Source organism: Passer domesticus, chromosome 2 (assembly GCF_036417665.1).
Source record: "Passer domesticus isolate bPasDom1 chromosome 2, bPasDom1.hap1, whole genome shotgun sequence".
NCBI lineage: Eukaryota > Metazoa > Chordata > Aves > Passeriformes > Passeridae > Passer > Passer domesticus.
In genome coordinates this window covers 104,472,361-104,495,604 of record NC_087475.1, presented here as the reverse complement: position 1 = coordinate 104,495,604, position 23,244 = coordinate 104,472,361, and the positions used below count along the sequence as shown (strand labels likewise).

At 45.3% G+C, this 23,244-nt stretch overlaps 1 protein-coding gene across 1 annotated transcript; it reads right to left on the bottom strand.

Annotated features, from left to right (window-relative positions):
• Window positions 1–460: 460 nt before the first annotated feature.
• Window positions 461–12,123, bottom strand: UPK1B (uroplakin 1B). Its single transcript, XM_064410227.1, has 8 exons — window positions 7,330–12,123; window positions 6,867–6,954; window positions 6,154–6,354; window positions 4,577–4,651; window positions 3,739–3,849; window positions 3,275–3,454; window positions 2,415–2,498; window positions 461–1,785 (listed from the first exon to the last, which is right to left on the bottom strand). The coding sequence occupies exons 1-8, from the start codon at window positions 7,401–7,403 to the stop codon at window positions 1,735–1,737; spliced, it is 864 nt and encodes a 287-aa protein (XP_064266297.1). The 5' UTR covers window positions 7,404–12,123; the 3' UTR covers window positions 461–1,734.
• Window positions 12,124–23,244: the final 11,121 nt, after the last annotated feature.

The following is a 23,244-nucleotide window of genomic DNA, read 5'->3' as shown; positions in this document are numbered from 1 at the left end:
CCAAACCTCCCCCTCACCCCCTCAAGAACCAAACCTTTAACACTGACATACACAGTCTGCATGGTCAATCCATGACTCAAGGCTCAAAATTTCCTTATGGAATTTCTCAGAGTCCAGAGTTTCCAAGACAGTCACCACACCACTGAACCAGGGGAGTGGCTAATCCATGAGGACTGTCAGTTCTGAAGGCACAGTCATACAGAAAACTCCTTCGGTGTTGCAGGGACCCAACCTTTCTTCCTTAATCACTTTACCCTTATATCTGCCTCCTCCTCTCCCTCAGCACTCTGGCAAGGAACTATTTGGCTGCTGAGTTTCTGTAGCTGCATCTTGGTGCTTTAGCATCTCTGTTACAGGATGTTAAAGCCCGTCATTGTCCTGCCCTACGTGTCCCAGATGCAGACTTTTATTATTTTCCCTTCCCAAAGACACAATCTTAAACAAGAGAAAAAATTCACTTACATTTCTTTTTAATTAGTATTTTGGTGAATATACAAAAACAAGGAATCAAGGCAGACGGCAAGCATCAGGACATGAACCAGTACCTCTTTGGAAGAGGCTTCACCCTAAAACACTCTGCAGAGGAGCACACTTCTCACAATACATTTAACTATTGAAGCGTTCACTAGGAAAGACACCAGCTCAGTCTGGGCCAAAGTAAACAGCCTTTATTGAACTGAGTGAAAACTGCAAGCACTGATGCAAGGACTGGGTTTGGTTCAGTTAGCTCCTTGCTTGCATTTTTTCACAAGAGTTACTCACTGCCATTATTTGCCATTTGTCCTACCTGATCCAGGGATGTGGAAGGGGAGTGACACAGGGAGTGTGACCACTTACACACAGGTAGCTAAAGCAAGAAGCACAATAAACCAGGAGCATGGGACAGCCACATTTGCAAAGGCAACTACAGCACAGAACCCCCTGTGTACTGCACAAATTCTAGCCTGTAGATGTATGAAACCTTGTGCAAAGTACATAACAGCTTTCTTGAAGGAGTTGCTTGTTAGCAAGTGGAGCTTTTCCTGGACAGGCACTTCTGAAGGTAGGAGCACATGCAGTAGTTTCATCAGTGACAGGAGGTAGGCTTGCATATAGGCAGCATATTGCTGAGGAGCGAGCTAGCCTTTTATTGGGCTTGACTAGCAACAGACTTTCTGTCTGTGATATGATTTTATTGCTGACACACTTAAATGCTCAGAAAATTTGCCTTATTCTAAGGCAAGGGTGACAGAGACCAGCAAGAGAAGTTGATCAGTAGAATATAACAGAGAGGTCTGCAGTCTTTTCCCTTGCAGCATCTGTCCTTATTGGTCACAGGAAGTTATAGTTTTGCTCACATAGACCTTCCTGAAGCGTTATAATTTAAATTCAAACTAATTTTAGAGAGACATTTTTCTGGACCAATTGTGTATGGACATTTTCTTTTCTGATGTCATCAGAGAACAAACCAGATCACTTTTTTTCTCATCTTATGCTCCAGAACTTCTTGCACAGTGAAAGAAGGATTGTGCTTCAGCCAGGAGGCATTAAGGCTGCAGAACAAGGGCAAAGCAGGGACAAGAAGATTCTTTCCTGCAGTCCTCAGTTCTTTGTGTCAAGTTTTTGGAGGGGCGAAAGTATATATGGGAGAGGTAGTGGGAAAACTTCAAATCCTCCATGGCTTGAGGAGAATGAAGTGGGAGACAAATGCAGTTTCACATGGCTCTTCAGGACAGCACTGAGGACATCAGGCCTTCAGTATTCAATTCCAGTCCAGTAGAACATGGTGCCAAGGAGGACGCAGAACTGAAATGACAACACTATTTAAAGTTTCTCTGCCCCCCATTTCATGCTCTCCACCCCTCCCCCAGACCCATTTAGTCGTACAGGTAGGAGAGAGTAAAAGAAATTCTTCAAAAGCAAAGTCTGTTCAGGCAGAGGATCTTAAAGTTTTTTATCTGCACAGAATCTACACAGCAAAGAAAGAAGATACGTGCAGCTATAACTATTTGACTGTATCACTCTGCTCACTGGGGATTATCTGTCATGAAGCTGCTGAACCCTGAGTACTGAATACACTCATACAAAATCTTCAAACTACAAACTCAATTATCCATCTTGATGATCCAATACCCTTCACAGAGAAGAATCTGCAAGCTGTGTTTGCTGTGTTGTATTGCTGAGATGCCAGCAGGTCACAGCACACCATGGCAGGCTGGAAGGCCATCTAATTCCTCACCTCTGGAAGCCAGAATGGAGGCAAACTTGTAAATGTAGCCCTTAGTGGTGCAGGCTACAGTCAGATTTTTGATGAATGAATGACGATAATCGATGGACATTTTAAATGCGTCAGTCCTGTCATCCACCTCCACCCAACTGGGTGTGGAATAGCAAGAAAAGAGAAGAGGAAATAAATGCAAATATTAAGTACTTACAGTCCAGCAGAGGATGGCAAAGCCAAACCAGGCAACACCCCAGGCATGTGCATTCACTGGCCCAGAAATAGCATCATAACAACCCTGAAAGACAACCAGCAATGACTCAACACCAGCAATGAACCTGCACTGCAAGGTGACAAACTTATCCACCCCTGAGAGAGACTGAGGTGGCATGGTGGCATGCTCATCTGCTACTGCAAATTGGGTAGCTCAGAGGACCTCAAAAAACCAAGCCAGAGCTACACTGCTTATTGATAACTTGCAGATAACCTACCTGTTTCTGGCTCCAAAGACAAAGTAGACCCATCTCAAACACTTCAAGGACAACTTGCTGTGCCATCCACTTGCCAAGTACACTTAGATAACCAAACACAGCTGACACAGAACTGACCTCCAGAATCAAGAAGCATCAAGAAAATTTGGAAGCTTGAATGCCTTCTAGAAATGCAAGCTAGTGCAGGAGCTGATGCTCATGACCTAGCAACCTAGTGAATAGGACATAATGATCTACTGAAAAGTTCTTCCTTGAGGAGGAGAACTGCTGATTTACCTACTCATATTGTATACTCGCATTTTTGGGCTAAGTTTGATTTAACTACTGTCCATCTACGTGTTAGAGATGTCGCTTCTTATCAGTGGCTTGGGAGATTTCTCTCTCCATCAGGAAAGACTTTATCCTAAAAAAGATTCCTGTCGTGTTCAGCAACATGGTCAGGACTCTACAAGCATTTCTTCTCCTCCAGAAAGCTTTTGGACACCTGTAGCTTACAGTGAAGGAGAAAGGCTATTCATGGCTTTTTTTCCCTTCCAGCAAGCACTGATGTATGCTAACTGGAAAAAAGCAAAGATGATCTTACATTGCTGTTATAGTAGCCAGACACTCCAAGTTTGCAGCCATCAAGGTTGACAGGAAGCCCGTTTGCATCCAGGACGCAGCACGTCCGTGGCCAGGGGTAGTCGGCATCGCTGTGCGTGAGGCGGAAGGCAGACGTGTACTCCTGCCAGTCGGAGGGGCCATTCACCCCACAGCAGTGGTTCTGCAGGGACAGAGAAGGGAAGGGTCTTTGTGGGCCCAGGTCACAGCCCTGCACATGCCAGGACACTGGTTAGGCATTAATCACAGATTTATGGGGGAGATTTTTGAAATGCCTGCCTTTGACAGTCTGCCGTCTGATAAATGAGCTAAAGGGGAAGTGTGTCAGAACTTTATTTAAGGTTCAAGACAGATGCCATCCACTTTATTATCCAGCAGCCTCAAGGAGGACTTGAGATTCCAGGCTTGCAGAGCATTTTGTAATTAGTGACTTTTCAGTGTTGTTACCTGACGCATGACTTCATCCCACGTCTTTGTGATCTCATTGTCACTGTTATTGGCTGGGTCTGACTTCTGATATCTCTCCAGCATTTGCTTCAGGAAGAACTCTGGAGTCAGCTACAGAAAAAAAACCAACCAAAAACAACAACAGAGAAAAATGCAGAAACTATGTAAATAAGTGGCCATGTAAATCAAATACAGTGTTATTTGGGGAGGGCTTGTTTTCTTGTTTCAGAGTCCTGCTGGAGAACAGGAATGTTGCTTCTCCTCTGGTTTTACACATGAGAATAAAGAGCAGGATTTGAGGAGCAGGAGCAACAAAGATGAAGATCTCAAGCAGGCACTACTAGATATATATCACAAGAGCTGTGCAGAAGCTATGGATTGCATTTGGTATGTTGGAACTAAAGCACCACAAATAATTTCCCTCCCCATAGTATCTCCAACAATCCATGTAATCTTTCCCTCACTAATAACACTGCCTGGGGCAACGCTGAAGATTTGTCTCCTCTGTGTATGATAGATTAATCAGTTGGTAGCTGAAAGACTAAACACTTTATTGATGATTCAACTAACCCATGCTATTATTTCCTTAACCACAAGGTGTTAAACATTTTAAAATGTTAAAAATAACAAAACTATGTTAGAAAAAAAACAAAGCTATTTCTTTGATCTGAATAATGATGCTGGAGTTTTTCCTTGTGGGGTTGTCTTCTGCTCAGCAGTAGTCCTGTGAGTTTACACTGTATTATCATATTTACTACGCTGAACAGGGTGACTGTGTGCCCTAGAATTTGTGTTTCCTAGCAAAGTTAAAAGAATACATGAGAAAATAAATACTCACTGAGTCTTGGTGAGTTGCTGCTGTGATGCAAGAAGCCATTTCAAATGCAAAAGTGATCAGCATCAGAATGATGTACTGTGGGAGAAAGAGAGCAGAATTAGTTCTTGGAGAAACAGTTCAGCATTGTTTTCAAGATTAAGCCGGAAACCCTGCTTGATGCCAAGGTGGCCAGGTATCGTATTCCCTCTCACCCAGCCTGAATGTTCTCATAGCCCTTCCCCGTGCTTGTTCCTATTTGCAATCTGCTTTCTTGAAGGTGAATGATTGGAATTGTTCTCCATCTCACAGACAAGATTTCATCAGAACCTCATGGCATTAAGACTACCCTGCCTCCACGGAAAATACTTTGTCCTTTTCTTTGTTGCATCTCATTGGCAACCTATGTTTGTGTCATGTGTCCTCCTTTCACTTCCACTTACCAGCTCTAAGCTTTACAGCAGGAAGCTGTTCACTCCTAACAGGAGAGATTGTACTTTGGGGAAAGGGAAGGTGCAGCTTAGGGCATCATTCAGATCCCCCTGATTTTTCATAGTCAGATTTCCTGAACACTCCTTCATTGTGAGCAAAGATCCCTCATGAAAACAGATTACAAGGCTCACCTCTCACAGTCTCCTTTACTCTTTTGTTTCCCTTTCCACCATAATCCCTTTGACAGTTTCCATATTTTCTTTGGAGTTCTCATGGATGTGTTCCTCCTCCCACATTTTATAATGTTCTTCTCTGATTTAAAGCATTTTTTTTCATACTTATGCCAGCTTCTGTCCCTTGTACCCTCTCATACATCCTAAACCAGAGCCTTGGCTTTCAGCCAAGACACCAAAATTCAGAGTTAAGGGAATTCTGTTTCCTCAGCTGTTTTCTGGCATATTCCCTGGCTCAAGAGTTCAGGTCTCTGAGTGCCTCTTGTCTAAAACAGACACTCTGCAACTCCACAGTAATCCACAAGAGAGCTCATTTCAGAGTTTTCATCTCTACCCTTCATTAATGCAAACACCAATTAAGTTTTGCCAATGCCATACTAAATGACTAAGGAAGACATTGTACAGAGATTTGTCTACATCTTAACATTGTCTTTGGCTTATCCAAAGCTCTGTCCCCACCCCTGTAATTTCTGCCTGCCTGCTGATGTCTTATGTTCTTCATTGCACCCATATTTGGTATCCTGACACTAATGCCTTGTGCAGAAGTCATTACTTATCAGCTCCTAAACTGAGCAGTGTATGACAGCTGAAAAGCAGTAAGGGGTGGGGAGAAACAAGGATCTAGACCACATCCCAGCTATATGTGATTGCACAAGTGCTCCCACATTGCTTCAGGGCAAGGTCAGGGTCAAGCCAGTCAAACCTTCACTGTGGCTATCTCCATTTATTCCCTCAGCCTGGTTCAGGAGCTTCTTGGGCATGAATCTTCACAGGAGTCACCTTCTGGGACATCACAGCCATGATCAAGAACCTCTGGCTCCTTATCAGTATAAAAGTTGTCTTTGCTCATTGGTTGTTTCCCAAGGTGACCAGGGACACCAAGGCAGCATTTGTTCAGTTTGGCAGCAATAGGAAGGTAAATTTTGCTACACTTACCACTAACAGCAAGGTCCTGCTGGCCTTGATGACTCCAATGATACCAAGGATAGACAGGGCAAAGAGTGCAAGGCCAACAAAGATGCCAATCCAGGCAGCAGCGTAGATGTCACGGTTTTCTGTGGCTCTCAGCAGAGGGTAGGGACCGTGGGGGTTAGACACAACGTAGATACACTCTGCTGTCAGGGCAATGCCACACATCTGGGAAGCACAAGAAATCTATTAGTTCAGGGCTCCCCAAAGAAATAGCAAAGACAGAAACAGGTGTAGACTGCTTTCCTTTAATTCAGCTTCCTGCCAAGTGGGAGCTACCCGACTCCCTCTGCCCAGCTCTACAATCTCTTGTATTGGAACTTCACAGAAGAATTGCAGGCAAATCTCACCCAGCCTTCATCTGAGAGGTCAGGCCTAGGACTCAGGATGTTAAGAAAGAATGAACAGAACCATTCCATCACTATATGGAGGGAGGTGGCTGGAAAAATGTTGGTCTGCTCCTGCTGACAGTTCTAAGGCTTTTCTCCTGGCAAAAATCTTGGTATTGTGGATCTGCCTCTCCTGTCCCTTTCCCACCCAATTGATAATCTAGGAATCTCTCCTTATCCTCTTCTTTCATGCGTTACTGGACCGTGTATGTGTGGACTTCACAAATGAAGAGGGAGAATTGCTGTTTTAAGAAAGAAAGCCTCCACCCATACTTGTTCCACTTCACTTACCCCAATGACCACATTCCCAAAGACTAACAGACCCTGCAAAATGTGTGTGCAACCATCACTTTTTGCCATCTTTAATTCTTCATGCAACCTAGAAAACAACAAATACAGTCTTCAATTAAATCACCGGTACAATATGCTTTACTCAGAAACACAAATTATCCATGAGGAGAAGGATAGACAGAACTTGCCAGCCTGTCCGTACACCTCCCATCCCTTGCTTTACAGTAGTTCCAGAGGAGACCTATCCAGGTATTAATCTGCTAACTCAAACTCTCCCTAATACTTGAGCTACAGAAGACTGAGACCACTTTGGGGACAGCTGGTGTCTTCAGTTCCCTTTTGATGAGGATTTTCACCCTCACAACAGCACTCACAACGACCTCTGCTCATGGTGTGTCATTTTTACTTGGCCAGGAACAACAGCTACATCTGGATGGAGAGAAAACAAGTTTAGCACCCTCACCTCACCCCTATTCCAAAGAAGGCAGCGTTATTCCAGGGCATGCTATCCTGGGCCATTTTGACCAGCACCACCATGCTTTGGCTGTATCCCACACACACCCACAGCACAGGGCTTTGCTACGAGCAGCCCCATCTCCCACCTGTGCTGGGAATGGGAGCTGACTCCCCCAAGCCAGGTATGAAGGAGGAAGAGAAGGAGGGAGGTTGCAGCTGGTTCATGGAGCCAAGGCCAAGTAGCATTCCTACTGAATTCCTGAGATTGCTTATATCCTGCAGTCTAGAGTCAGGTGCCCTGCATCAAATTCATCCCCTTCCAGAAAGAGCAGCATAAAGGTATCAGTCAGAGGTGTGAAACCTCTTGGAGAAAGAAGCTCAGACACCAGAGCCCACCAAGTTTTTCTTTCCAAGGGATGGAGCATGTGTGCATGGAGAGGGTAAAGGGAAAAAACCCCAACCCTGAGACAACTGCATTTACCAGGTGGTTAAGAAAATATAAACCAGGAAAGAAAGGCTGCAGTGAGCCCAGCTTGAGCAGACAACAGCAAAAACTGCTTGAATTTCCTTCTTCTGCCTGAGTACTTGCATTTGTGCCTCTGTTTTGCTGGGGCCACTGACTTCCTGGTTCTTCAAAGAAGATGTTGGGAAATATGAGCAGACAAATCTGTCAATGAAGGGGAGCTTTCTGAGGAACAGAGCATTGTGAGACCTCTCTAACAATGCCACCTCCTTCCTCCTCAGCAGCTGCCTTTTTTGGGGTATGCAGGAGTTCCAACAGTGAAAAATGAAAACCAAGCACTTCCCACCACTCTTTCTGCAGTGGTTTGAGGATTAGGCATGCAGACATCCTCAGTGCTCTCATCATTATATTGGCAGTGCCTAAGTATTTTTGTATGATAGCATGTGAAGGAATTTTTTAATAACATGAATTTTTTAATGTATCCATTATTTTTAAGTTGAGAAGATATTTTTAGTCCCAGCCAGGTGTTTGGAGGCCAGAACCAGTACACATGAAACTGTATAGCTTTGTATTTGAAAATGGCAGGCTCATGAGGTCAGCCTCGATCTCTGTCCCTGCCAAACTTCCTGACAGGCCAGGGTGTCCAGGGGTTGTCTTGCAGGTCAAATCTGAGTCTGAGCAATGCTCAGCCATGTACTCTGTAACACAACACTGCAGAGTCTGCCAAACCTAAGATGAATCCTGGTTTCCCACTCATCTGAGAGCTGGAGAGACCACTGCCTGGCTCATGGATCTGTGTGCTGCAAACTCCAGAGATGTTAAAAAACCCTTTAGTTATTGCCATCTAAGGGACATCACAAGCCAGGCAGCAATCCAAAAAGCAAGGAACTCTTTCCTGCCTGAACACAGGCACTTGAACTCTGACTGCTACATGGAAAAGTGGGTCTGCTCCAGCTGCATTGTATAAAGCAAGGTTGAATGTGTTACCCTGTTCAGTGTAACAACAGCACTGACACCTTGTACATGGGCTGCCCATCCAGCCCAAGCTCTTTCCACAAGCTGGCTTTCTTCTCCTCCTTGGCAGGCAGAACCTGGCTCACTCCTGTCTCCCCTTGGGCAGGTATTGTTGCAGTTACATTAGCTGGAGAAAGCAAGCCCCTTCTCTTGGGGTGAGTCCACCTCCAGTGGGTTACTGTGGTTGTGAGGAAAGCTGGACAGTCACCACCACAGGTATCAGCTGGAAAATGACAAGTTTCCAGACAACCTAAGGAACACCTTAACTAAGTTCAATGGGATTGCAGCAAAGGGGGAAGCAGAGAGACCATAAAGAGCAAAAGGGACGGAAAAAAGGATGTACTCTAGACCTAAAAAACCCCACTGCTGCCATATTTCTATGAATTATCCCTCTGCCTCCAAGTGATTGGTGCCAAAAGAGCTCATTTCTTGGTGTCCACTTTATTAACCTGTGCCACATGGGTCAACCCCTTGTCTGACCTCTTCTCCCTTGCAGGTGGTCCAGTATTACTGTCAGCAACGAGAGACCAGGCAGGTGCTCCAAGGCCATGACAACAGCTGGGCAGCTGGAGAGCCAATCCTCCAACGTGTCCCAGAGGAGAAGCTGTGGGAGATTGGGAGCTTTCCACTGCTCCTCATGCCTCGGAGATGAGCTGCGTTTAGCAAGAGCGGGTTGCACAGCACTAGGCACAGGTGCACGACTACAGAGGCGAGAGGCAAACTTGGCTGATGTGCCTGAAGCAGGCTGTGCACAGAGGTGACTCACAGGCACCTGCGGGTGTGACAGTGGTGGGCAGCCCTCCTCCCAACCCCCAGAGACACAGCTGCCAGCAGCTTCTGCCTGCAGACACAAATGCATTTGGAGGTAGAGAAGCCTTCTTCTTGAGCTTGTTAAAATTAGTTTTATGGCCCAAATGCATTTTCCTGGGGCTTCAAGGAAACCCCTGAGGACACTGGAGCTTCAGCTGCAACCTTTATCCAAAACTTCCACTAAGAAGGCATCCAGGTCCTGGAATTTCAACCTTGACCTGGTGTTCCTCGGCACATCCTAGAAACCTTGCAATTTAGGTAGACCTAAGTCTGAGGTATTCAATTATCACTACCACAGACTTTGCTCCATGCTCTAAGCAGCTTTGGAAAGGTGTTTGTTGCTCTTGTTGTACCAAAAACCCCTGTGTCCCTCCCGAGGCACATACTTCTTACTGTTCCTGACACTCTGGTTACAAGCAGTACATCTGGTTGTAACTTCTCCCCTCTCCTCTCCCCTCACACCCCCAAAACACTCCTTACACTCATGGGGGTCCAGCTGAGCCTGCCAGAGCCCAGGAGAAGTGGTAGCCTTCCCTGCCCCTGGTACCCCACAAGCTCCAGACAATCTATTATTTCCATGCCCTTGAAACTGTCTTGACCTCCCCTCACTTCCTTTACTCTCAGTACCTCTGAGACCCTCAGCACAACTGTGGGAGATGAAAAGGAAGCTTCTTTCTGCAGAGGCTGGCTTCTGCCCTTGTGGTTTAGGTGATAACCTCACGCAGGCTTTGAAAGGACACTCTTCTGGCAACAATTCCTGTATTCAAATGGGATTTGGGGTCTGTTATACACCCCTCACACACATGGTGCTGATCAATCTTTTGAAGCCTCCACACCCTGTTTCTATAGGCTGGGACAGGATTTCAGTGGCCTTACAGAACTCCCCTTTCTTAGCCTAGCCCTACTCCATCTCTAGCAAAAAACCCCCAATGGATAATAATTCATTTGGCATTGCCCAACACAGAATCAGGTGGCATTTTGATTGCCTTGTGTTTTCTGCTAGTTGTCAAGCACTGTGACAAAGGGATGTCCCAAAACATCCCTGTGAGCATCACTGGCTTTATACGCTGCTCCTGAGGTTTCTCATCATGGTGGTGGGGCTTGCAGGGGCTTCACATCGTCCCTTGCTAACTCCCTTTCCCTCAGCGTCCCTGCTCAGGGCGTTGCATTCTCATGCCCTGGTGCAAGGAGGCAGAGACAAAGGATGCATTTGTTTTATGACTCATGGGCTCTGCCCGCCTCGGCTGAAGGGCTCTGCACCACTCGAGCGCAGCTGAGCAAACCCGGCTGCTCAGCAGCAGAATCCTGGTCCCTGCCCGCACAGCCCAGCGGGCAGAGCCTGGACACCACCCCTCCTGTCCAAGCCCAGCTGGAGAGCATGTCTCTACAGGCAGGAGCAAGATGCCCGGGCTAGCCCTGGGGTGCTGATGGAGGGAAGTCATCCAGGTGGAACTGCTGCCGGAGGGGATGTGCCAAGGCCAGTGCCAGTGCCTGGGAAGCCTCCGTGAGCCACAGACCTGCCCACACCCAGACCTCCTGTGGACACCAATGCCTCAGCAATAAACTTACTTTTGGGTTTTTTTTAAATTGTTTGTGATGGAAAATTTATCCCCTAAGGGGCTTAAAAAGAAGGTATTTTCCCAGTGCTTGGGATACCTTGAGAAAGCACAGTTTTTAAGAGGAAGTAATTTAATACGTTAATGATGAATCGCTTGAACTCCACTGTAAGAAGCCGAATGTTTTACAAATGTCAGTTCATCGTTTGTTTACTCATTTCAAAGCAAACATCTCCAGTGGACACAAACTCATACACTCCTCCTGCCCTGCTGGACTTTCCCCAGTGCTCCACCTCTGACAGAAAACTTGTTGTGTGCTAGGAGTCAACCACACTCAGAAATGGAAGACACAGACAATTATTTTATGCTACCAGAGGAGAAAAATAAAGCAAAAACATAGCTCAGCATCAAGCAGGGGTCACAGACTAATTAAGTTTCCTTTCAAAGAGACTGCTATGAAATGAAGCCTGTGTGAACAGTGGTGTGGCTGGTAAATCATCATCAAGGATAATTACCTCGTAAGTAGAGCTGGGAGGTAGGTTTTTCCTCTCTCCTTTATTAATTCAGCACAGCCAAAACAAGCAGGTTTTTTTAACTTTCCTATTTTCACAAGTGAGGGGGAACTACAAGATTCGCTTCCTCTACAACAATTTTTCCTTTTTTTTTTCTTTTAACACTCAGATTTACAACAGATTTAATTTTTCCATTCCCTTCTCCCCAGTCTTTAGGAGAAAAAATATTAAACAAATTAAAATAGCCATAGAGAAGACACAGCCTGAGGTAAGAAAAATGAAATACTTAAAAATTTCATGCAGTTAACCTTAGTCAGGTACCAGACTCCCACATACCAAACACAGTCCAGGGACTAAAATTAAAAAAAACATTGAACATAAGAGCTGTCTTTTCTCTTAATAGACACTTCTAGCTCACATGCCTCTTTAAGAGGAAGACCATGACCAAAGCAAGGCACTCACCGCTCTCTTCTTGTGATGCTTCTCGGCAGAAATCCCAACCCACCTGCAAAGCTGAAAAGGCCCCTTTCTCTCTCCTTCGCTGCTCTTTAAAGAGCCCAGTTTGCTGAGGAGCGTGCTGTGTGATTGGTGGGGTGCCCATCACATGAGGAAAACTTTTTTTTCTAGCCAAACCTGTTCCCCGGTCCTCCTGGGACCAAAGGGTGTCTCTGTGATTCTTAGATCATATCGGAATGCCGTTGTGCTGAAAACACAAAGCTTTAAAGAATTTCTATTATTATACTCTCAAAAGGGTGGATGAGTGAGTCACTCATACGAGGCACTTGAACTTTAAAGAGGATGGGCAAGTTGGAAGGACTCAAGTATATGAGGATTGCTGGATCACTGTTTGAACATAGGTATAAAAAGAATGCACTGAATGCAAAAATAATTTTAATGTTTTAATTTAATTACATAGCACAGGAAAGATCCAGTTGTTTGGGTTGGATCCATTTTCATTTCATTCAGCTTGGGATTTTTTTTGGAAACAGAAGTGTAAGTGTTGGCTACTCTGCAGGACACTGTGGATGACATGAAAAGTGGGGAGAATATTTCATTTCCTTGGGCACTCTGGATTTTTCTTGTAGTCAGTCCTATTAAGACAGAGCAAAATCAAGAACAGATATATGTATTAATTGGCCTGTGATGAACTGAGAACAGCTAAGGCTGAGGAACACAACAGGAATGTCTCTCACCTTCCCCTCTCACCCTCATTCCAGCACAAGTTTGCCAAAAGTCAAGATTCACATTACTGGTGCCTTGAACATGTCTCTGGCAAAGCACAGGTGGTTGTACTTTTAGTTCTTTATCGGCTGATGCAAAAACCAGCCAAATAAATAACAGGCTTGGGAAGGGTAATGGGAGTTCCATGATATTAGAGCTCCTCACAAGTCAAAAAACAAGCATGAAAATAACATGTATATGTCCTATCAGTGGCCATCCTGGCAAATATTTTGTGTGAAATTAGTGAGCAATTGTTCTAAAGTCTTATGGATGCCTTGGTACTGTAGACAACTGAAGAGAGATCCAGCTCTCCCATGAGGTCTCTGTGAGATTTAACTGTGAACAAAGGACAGTACTTCTGGCATTTCCAGTTCCATGACAGCCATAAGCAAAAGGAGACACAGCCATTGCAGCCAACCTGATCTAGTAGAAAGGGACAAGAAAATAGTCCCTCAGGTCCTCAAGAATACAGATGCAGATTTATCTAGACTTAAATGACTCAGACCTCTTTGCCCACTAATTTTGCTCCCTACAACCCATGCTATCTATTTTGGTGCAGTTGCTGCCCCATATTTTGGCAATGCTGGTGGGACCAGGTGTTTCACACCAGCTGGTGTCCTGGGCTCTAGGAAGGAAGGCTCACATCATTGTTGTTGGACACTGAGAGCAGCTGGCAAGGGAAAAAGCAGTGCATCCGTCTCCTGAGCATCACAGTTGGGCTGATCTTGGGGCAGTGATTAGACAAAAGCCTGCCATGGTAAAACACCCCATCTCATCTCAGCTGGGAGGAGAAAAAAAGGCTGAAACTGTGGAAATACTGTCTTGAGAAAACAAGACGAGGAAAGAGAGGAGAGGAAAGAGGAAGCTGGCAGTGAAGTTCATAATCTTGCAAATCACCATCACTGAAAGTAGCTGCTGGGAAAGAACCCAGGTGCAGCTGAGCTCTCGCAGCTCTGTAGCCCCGTCCAGTACACTGCAAAAAGCTGTCAGAGTGAATCCTTGTTTGGGCTGGAAGAGTGGGTCAGGCTGGACTGGGTGGTTGTCACCCTTCAGCTGCCATCACTATTTGGCTCTCACAGTTTGTTAATCTGGTTTAGAATCTGGGTAAGAAATTTTTTTTGTGATCTCTGGAGAGAAATTTGATATAGGAAAGGAGAGGCTTGGGATGAGGGTTTTGTTTGTTTCTTTGCACTTCTTTTGGTGTGTGCCAACAAAGTCAGACTATGAGTTTACATGAAAGCCTGTGCAGAACAGAGGGTCAAAGAGAGGCCTTGTCTGGGGAGGGAGCACAGTGGGGCTGACAAGCCAGGGTTGGGAAGCCCCCGTTCCCACAGGGGTACCTCCAGTGGGGTGCCTAAGGCTGCTAAAGCCTCCCCTGTAGGACTGTGTTTGTGCTGGCATACTTCAGATGGACCAACACTTCTATACAGCCAGATCCATACATTTGTGCAAGCTCTTGCTCTTGGGAAAGCTCCAGACTGCTGAGTGTGCACACCCTGCACAGGACCATACGTGTACGTGCACAGGTACAAACCCATACACGTGTGTGCTTTGTGTATCCAGTCACATATGTGCACACCTCTGCTGCCAGTAAGTTAAAGGCAAAGTGGAACTTGGGAGTGAAGACATGCTGCCGTTTGGGGTTTCTTCTGCAGGGATGGTCAGATGTTGAGGCCACAGCCTGGCCTATTTTCAGATGGAGGTGGAAAATGGATTTCTCAGGAGATCTATCACTTGGTTGTTGTAATGGGCTCAGTGGGTGACAGGGCAAAGTTAGAACATGTCTGTCACAAAGTATGCTGTGTTTATTCAAAATTGCTGTGGGAGGCATGCTAGAGGACACCCAAAGCTGCTGAGAAGGGCTGATTAGATGTTGTGGTTAGTTCCAGTATGCTGGTTCCACTCTTCACCTCTAAGAATACTTTCCTGCATTCCTGAATCCTTTGAGTTTCTTCTCTTCATAGCATGGAAATAATGATTTAAGGCTGAGATAATATGAGAGGGAGGAATTAGGGAGGGAGCGAGCACACAGATAGGAAAAGGAGCTTGTGTTCAAAGTAGCAGACTCCCAGGAGTCATCTCTGTGACCCCCTCATATCAGTGTCATGACGGAGCCACTGCCATCCGTGAGCAGGAGGCTCCTGACTGCATTTGCAGTGTTGCACAGTAAGATCAAAGCTCACGCTTGAGGAACCAGGCTTGGGAAATCCCTTTTCCCTACCAATGTGGCTTCAGTGTTGGCCAAGCCCGTGCTCCCATGCACAGGTTCAGCTTTACACACTGCCTATTTGTCCCAGGGAGGGGACTTTTTAAATGATTATCCCCTCCAGCATATGGTGGCAAGTTCATGGCAGCACTGCTGGGAGTAAAGCCAAGCATCCCTGTTGCAGCGTGCTGCAGAGGGGCTGCCACCTTTCCTGGTAGAGTCCTTACCTCATTAGCTGAGTCAGTAAGCTCCTCCTTGAGGGCCCTGCTCCCAGTAGCCCCAGCCCCAATTCATGCCACCCACCTTTGCTCCTGCATTCCCGGGAGGGCTGTGAACAGCTGCTTCCCAGTCCGCAGTTTGACCTTCCTTCCCTGGGCCAGATTTGGGTTTGAGGCTTGTGTCTGCCACCCAAGCCCTCCACGTGCCATGGCTGGGAGCCAGCTCCTCCTCGGAGTAGAAGGGAATTCCTAATGGCTGCCTCCTCTCCCATCTCAGTGCATCCGCCCAGGGGGTGAGGATGCAGGCAGTGGGGGACAGATGTCCACTGTGCCTCTTGGGTTTGCAGCTGGCCTGGCCTCCTGCCAGCCTTGCATCCCGCCTCCCCAGTTGAGTTGTGTGTTTTGCTACAGCTGCCTCCTCCTTTTGGCATAATTTTTGCCCTTTTTTGCCACTTCTATACCTCACAACCTCAAGAGAGAGGAATAACTGTGGGGTGCAGAGAATAAATAAGTGAACACCACCTAGTGAGATCAGGGGAGAGCAACTCTGTCTCTGAAATTGTTTACCAAACAGTGCTGAGTGTGGGGAGACAAATGGCATACCATGAGCAACAACCATGGGCTAATTATAGTGGGTTAGGATAAACCACCGGGCCACTGGGCTGGCCACCCCAGCTAAACCTGCAAACATATAGGCTGAAAAGCAGAACTGCATATATACATATTTAGTATGATGTGGAATGCAGTCAGTAACTTCTGTCTGAAGCCTCAGCTGCCTTGGTGGAGAGCGTTACAGAGAACACAGATACAAGCAATGCTGGCAATGCTGGGGTTTTGTATTTAGCAATGAATATGGCATTGCACTCTTAATTCCTAAGAAGAGTGCTTATATGGCACACTCTCAAGGACTGGGTTTTTTTTAATATTTTGGGTTAGGAGAGTGAGGCACCTTATCTTTCCAATTTTGTAGGGTAGCTTTATTCATGAGCTTATAACCACGTCTGTATTTTGGTATCATTAAAACTTGCAATTTTGGGTAGTTGCGTAAAGCCCAAGCTACTGCAATCATGAGATTGCTTGAAAATTTGTACTTTTAGCCTTTCAGAAGAGAATGTTTCTCCTGAATGTCAGCAAGCAGAAAGGACAAACAACTTGGAGAAAGACACTCTGTCTGGTAAAGAACTGAGGTCAGGCAGGGAACTGCTTCCCCTGGGAGGTTTGGGCTAGTATTCATAGTGATATTTGCACGAGTGGTAAAGGCAATAACAAATTAAATCTCAGTACTCTGCTGCTAACAATTAGACCAGTTGCTCTTGCTCCCTTCCTCAGTGGTCTCAAACCAAAAGAATAGAGAAATAGTGGATTCTTGTAAAGATTAGTCTCTATTGGCTGCTACTACTGTTAATAAAGGAGACCCTCAGGGTGTCTTCTTGTACTCACCAAGGGCTCTAAATTGTACTCATTTGGGCTCTAAATCTCATCCTAAGGATGTCTCTTACTCTGCTGACTATGAAGGGAATTTGTAGGAGAGCCTCAACACATGCCCAAGGCCAATATCTGCAAAGGAAAATCCAGACCAAAGAATCTGCATCTTAGAGCTGCTGATCTCATCCAGGTCTTTCAGCAACCGACAGGTCACATTTTTGTATACAGAAGTACCATTAGATAAAATAAACACGGAGGAGCATGGGAGAGTGCAGAGGTCAAGCTCTGCCCTGACTCCTTGACCACCAGCAGGAGTTTCTCCTGGCAGGGAAGGGGAGCCAAGCCCAAGAGTGACGCTCCACGGCCAACACCCTTGAGGGCATAAAGGGGCCAGTAAAAGGGACATGGTGTTCTCTTGCATCTCATCTTCAGATGAGGGCAGGGCAGCTCACTCTGAAGAGGAGCCTGGCCACAGACAACCATAGAATCACAGAATCATAGAATGATTTGCATTGGAAGAGACCTTAAAGATCTAGTTCTGACCCTCCTGCTCTGGGCAGGGATGCCACTCACTAGATTAAGTTGCTCAGAGCCCCATCCAGCCTGCCACTGAACACTTCCAGGGATGCAGCATCCACAATTTCTCTGGGCAACTTGTTCCAGTGCCTCACCATCCTCTGAGTAAAGAATATTTTCCTAACATGTAATCTAAACCTGCCCTCTTTCAGTTGCAAGCTATTGCCTCTTTTCCATCACCACCTGCTCATATAAAAAGGTCCTTTTTATAAGTCCCTTGTACTGGAAGGCTACAATGAGGTTTCCCCTAAGCCCTCTCTTCTCCAAGCTGAACAACCTCACCTCTGGCAGCCTGTCTTCATAGGGGAGGAGCTCACAGGGAACGCTACAGGAGGATAGAAATCTCATTGTGCCTTGGCAAATGATTGCCTGGGATTTTCAGAGATCTTTGGCAGGAGAAAAGACTTTTGAGAAGGCAGAAATTTTCTGCTTGCCTTTTAGATAGCTTCTCTAAAAGGCTGTCCAGGGAAGAGCTGCTAGACAGTGTCTCTGTATTGTTCTTGGTTATGAAACCTGGCCTCTGAAAGGCTGCATATGTCAGTGTCAATACAGCCATTAGGATGTGGTCCCGCTCCCAAACAGCCTTGGCACTATGATGGTCCTTTACTACTGTTGGTTCAGTTGAGTTTTCCCCAACAGACTGGGAACAAGCTGTTCTGTCTGGATCTAGTGACTGCATTGTTCTTGTTGATGGTTAAAAACCTCTCCTCCAAAACCCCCTCTGTCAGCCATGAGCCACAACATGCTTCAAAGAAGCAATCTTGTTTGGGAATGTTTACTGCTTGTTTGGAAGGGGCCAAAGAAACTTGTTCACATTGATTCCAGGTTATTATTGAAGAGTGTCTGGGGATACCTCATTCCTCCCGAATCCACTGCTTGCCTCCTCTGCTTTAGCTGCATCTGATGCAGGAGGCCACAAAGGGCTGGCAGTGGAGCACTGCCATCTACATATGGTTGCCTGTCAGTACCCAGTTTCCAACACACTCGCTGCAAGCCTATGTCTCATTTATCTCAGCATTTCCACCATCCACCTTGCCAGAGGGCTGGAGCACCTAGCAGAAAGAAGAACGACAGCCAATTAAAGCTGCATCACAAGAGTCTTGGCAGCAGGAGGAACGGGAATAGCAGAGGGGTGTTGGCTGGTGCATCACCGTGATGGAAATAAATAGCACCCGCCTGGGGCGAGTTTATAGTGCTCCCGGGGTGGCAGCCTCTGCCTCGGCAAGGGTGTGGTTGATGTCTCACACCGACTCACTGCTTTAACAGAACTGTGGGCACTGTCCAAAATTCTTCCACTGAAACTCTGTCAAGGTTCCAGTACCTAACGGGAAACTACCCTGAGAAATCTGTGAGATTCAGACCCTGCCGTGCACCTGGGGTCTGAGCCAGTCAAGTCTGTACCGAGCTGTACCTGGGTTTCAGTTTCAGGTGGACGATGGATGAGCTTGTGCTTTAGGCCATCTAGCCCTTCTACACAGGTATTTTTGCCTCTGCTTGTAGCTACTCCATGGAACGTAAACTCAGGCCTCTGAATAGCCTTTAGCAAAGGCTCAGCCGGTCTGTGCTGCCCTCTCATGGGCACACGTAGGCAAGGTTATGTTTTATTCTGGTTTTTGGTGTTTGGTTGGTTGTTTTTTTTTTAGTTCAAGATGCTTTTTAACCTGCTACTCCAACACCGTTTTTCCACATGTGAATTCTGAAAAGCCAGGAAGGCTTAGAACAACTACTAAGAGGTCTGTGGAAGCTAACTAGGAAAAGCTAGCTCAGCTTCTACCTTTCTAAAGGGCTTTGCTCTTCATTTACAAAGATTTAATCATCTAATGGGGCAAAACATAGGGAGCTATGGCTAAACTTCTCCCATATGTGCTGGTATCTGCCAAGGCAAACATGTATTATCATCATGGCTTCACACCATGGTCAAGGAGTCTCTCAAGATAGTTCTCTTGTGCTACCAAGGATTTAGATAACAGGGTCAAAAGCTGGGTTTTCCAATGGGCAGTGCTTGCTTTCAATACTGTGGGGTTTCAACAAACTGGCAATGCTGTCCTTCACTAATCTCCTTAAAAAGAGGCAGGATACTATGCTAGACCCAAGGATATACTTATATATATTGTATAAACAATAGTGGGATTGATCTGCTCTTCAGAGGGACTCTGGTGTTCCTGATGTTTATGTAAATTTGAGACACTGTTAAAAACCTTTGAGTCTCTGCCTGCATACAATACAGCCTTCTCCCTAATGTCTACTCACCTGTCTAAACTCCAAAAGCTCCTCAAGGTGGGAACTGTTTTTCTTCAAAGGCTGGTATGACCTGTTTTTTCCATTAACAAACAACTGCAGTATTACACATGCCTTTATTCACCCATTTCCTGTTTTATGCTAAAAGTTAAGCTGAGCAACAGGAAGGAGGAAGGACAGAGGTCACCTCTTTTCCTTACAAACTCCCTAACCCTAACATGGATCCTGCCTCCCAGTTAATAATAATTTTTAAGGCTGGACCACACGATTCTAAATAAGGCATTTGCCTTAAAGACTTGTAAACTTATAATGAAGTTTCCATGGCAAGTGTGAACTGAGAATTGCACTCCCGATTGCTTCCCTTTTTATTTTGAGAACTGCACTAGATAGTTGTGCACCTTCCTAAGTCTGGCTCTGTGCAGCCCTATGTTCCTCCACCTATTTTCTGTTTACTGACAATGAAAAAGATGCTCATTTTGGTCTCAAAGTAACAATGTCAAAAAAAAAAATTAGTCCATCTCATTGTTTCTTTCCTGGTATTATTTCACTGCAGTTTATGACATGACACCACCAGTTTCTCCTTTTTTGTGCCCTGGAAGACAGTTTACCCCAGACTCCTGGATGAATAAGCCATGGAGATGCCCTTCCTAGTGCTTGAGAACAATAGGGTCTGTGACAAAAGAGGGTGAGCTATTCCCATCTGTGAGAGGAGTTGCATGGGGAATTGAGATGATAGCTGTGAGTGAGAAGAGCCACTCCATTCATTCATACCAGAAATTTCTAAAGCAGACCAACTACTGGGGTGTCCACAGTCAGTTTCCAGTGTTGAATTATGTATACAGAAATCTCTTGCATCTGCTTTGCCTAAATTCATCTGTTCTGCAGTGACATTCCAGCCTTTCTCCAGGAGATGATGAATGACTGCTCATCCAACCTATGTCTCTTCAACAACTCAAAGTCCTTCTTTTAATTATTGTATGTCAAACTGTGGCCATGAGCTCTTGGTGATGCTGCTACATCAGTGCTGTCCATAAGGACAGTCCCCAAAAAAGGAATGCAGCCATGGATAATAATGCCTGACCTTAAGGAAATGTTTCTTCATTTTCTCCTGCATTTCATCTGGATGAAAGAATGGTGAAGAGAATCTTTCTCGGGAATACAACCTGGAGGCATGTCAGACAGGGTTTGATCAATTTGCCTCAGTATATTCCCTTTCCAAGCACTTCCACATTCTCCAGTCTTCAGCCGGAGCTCTCTTTAGCTAAGCTCTTTGCTGGACTTTACCCAGAGGTAATTTTCTTCCATTTCAGACATGAAAGCAGTTGCTGCTGCCTACTATGAGTTCCACACGATTGTGAAACTTTGAAATCAATGGCATTTAACTAGCTTAAAGTTGGTGTTATACAGCAGTGATTCATATCCAGTGAGTCACAATGAAATGCCTCATGCTGAAAGCAGCTGCCCATTGAAGGGAGATCTTGCCTGTGACCTCCACCTAAGAACCAGAGCAGAGGCTGTGTGAACTTTTCAAAGGATTTTTAATCAGCTGTTACAACTTTTTTCAGCTGTTACCACTTTTTTTTCCCCCCCATTGGTTAGAAGCAGTACACAGTAACTGCAGTATTGCTTGGGGCAGCTGACTCTTTTCCAAGTTCCATACAGAGATGGCAGAAAAAAGAAACTGATGTTTTGGTCCAAGAGACCTATTTTACAAGGACTGCACTTTCTTCCTGATTGGCTCCTCTGCCTCCTGCCTCTGGAGGAGCACAAGGCTCACAACAGAAAGAGTCTGGGCACCATAACACCATGCCATTTGGCAGATTAACTGGGTGTTGCACCTCTCTGCCTGTCCATGGATGAACAAAAAAATCTCTTCCTTGAAAATAATGTGTTTTCTCAGTACCCAGCTCATACTGCAGAGGAATCATCCTTGGGAACTACAAACTACCTCCAACTTCCACACCTTCCATTTCATGACTTATCCATTAGAAGTACACAGAGATACACAGGTGTGGTAAAAAAACCCAAACCACCCTTTCTAAAAGAATGCACTTCAGTGTACAGCCATTTCCCTTGTGGAGGGGAGAAAGAGCAAACAGTAGATGTTAGTCACGTTGCTTAGCACTCTGGAGGGCATTCAAATGTGCTGTGACTAGTGTGCTGTAAGGACTTATATGGAAGAGTTTCGGTCACACACGAGGAACTGCTAATTCCTTCTGAGCACTCAAGGCAAGAAATTTAATGACAGTTTAATGTCATGTTGATAAATGTCCATTTACAAAGACGAAATAAGGATCCAATGGTTTTGGAAAGAAATTGTGGAAAAGGGACAGTCACTCTGGAACTAAGACTACAGTAAAAGTTTCCATTTTAATTCTAACTTTTCATCTTTTCTTCAGCACAGAAAAGCCTTCTTGTACACAAACAGCAGTGCCTCAATGTGAAGTATAATTTTTTTCTAGAGGTAGAGTGTATTTATCAGAATAAGTCTGAAGCAGATAAAAAATACAGCTGTGTGACACTACCTTAAACACTGTAATCTGCAAACATTCTGGAGGATGCTTTTTTGTTTTCATAAAATTAAGTTTGATCATCTGAGAAGCTTGAGGTGAAGGAGGTGACATTTCTCCTTAGCTCATGGAAAACACCCCAAGATTTCTGATCTAAGTCCTTGCTCAGAGATTATATCCCCCCCCACCCCAACTGTGAATTCTGAAGGATTTCCCTTGGCCCACTGCCTTCCCCAGTCTCATGCCATCTACACACGCCAACTCCAGGCCCACAGAACTTGTCCTGGGTACCATCTCATTCACCTCTAGAAAACTGCTCCTCAAAGGACAAGGACCTTTCCTTAATAGAGAGAAAAGAACAGAAAACACTGTTTCTCTTTTCTGAGAAACAGACAAGACTGATGCTCTCTCTTATGTGTACTGGGGAGGAATTCTTGCTGCCACACAGCAACTTTGTTAGCATGAGATGAGGTGGCCAGGCCACCAAAGGAAAACTGTAGCCCTGAGATTACTGAGGAACAGTGGGTACGGCCTCTCTTGCAAAACTTCTGTCATCTGTAAGAAGACTGCTTTCCAGCTCATTTCATCCTGCCTGAGAGAGGAATTAAGGATCTTCCCTTGCATAACTCCCTTAATGCTGACATGAAGTTGAAGGCATATACTTATAGTCTGAGAACATATTACAGGTCAAAAGCTTTTCGTAAGCAAAAGACAAAAACAAACTGCAATACCCAAATGACAGAGACAGGAAATACACAGTGAAGGCTGTACCCCAAGGCACCCTAATCCTGCCCTGCAACAAAATCAAAGACATGTCAGCTTCTCTGTCTCCTGGAACAATGTGCTGACAAATGACCAGAGATGAGAAGGCTTCAAACACTGTCTTCATCTTCCATACGTTTCCTGTTCCACAGAGATACATTAGGACAGGGCATGTATGCATTGTTTTTCAGCCTGATACATTTTTGGTCAAGAATTAGTCAGCAGATCAATCTCAAATTTTTCCAGTTGCTGGAGATAAGTAGGGATTGCAAAAGCACCTCACTGCTGCAATGGGACATAGATGCCTAAGTCTACATTAAAACTCTTATAAAACCAATGAAGATTTAGTCTGAATCTTGAGCCATCCTTAGGCTCACAATAACCTTGAAAAACTCCCTTCCCTATGAATGA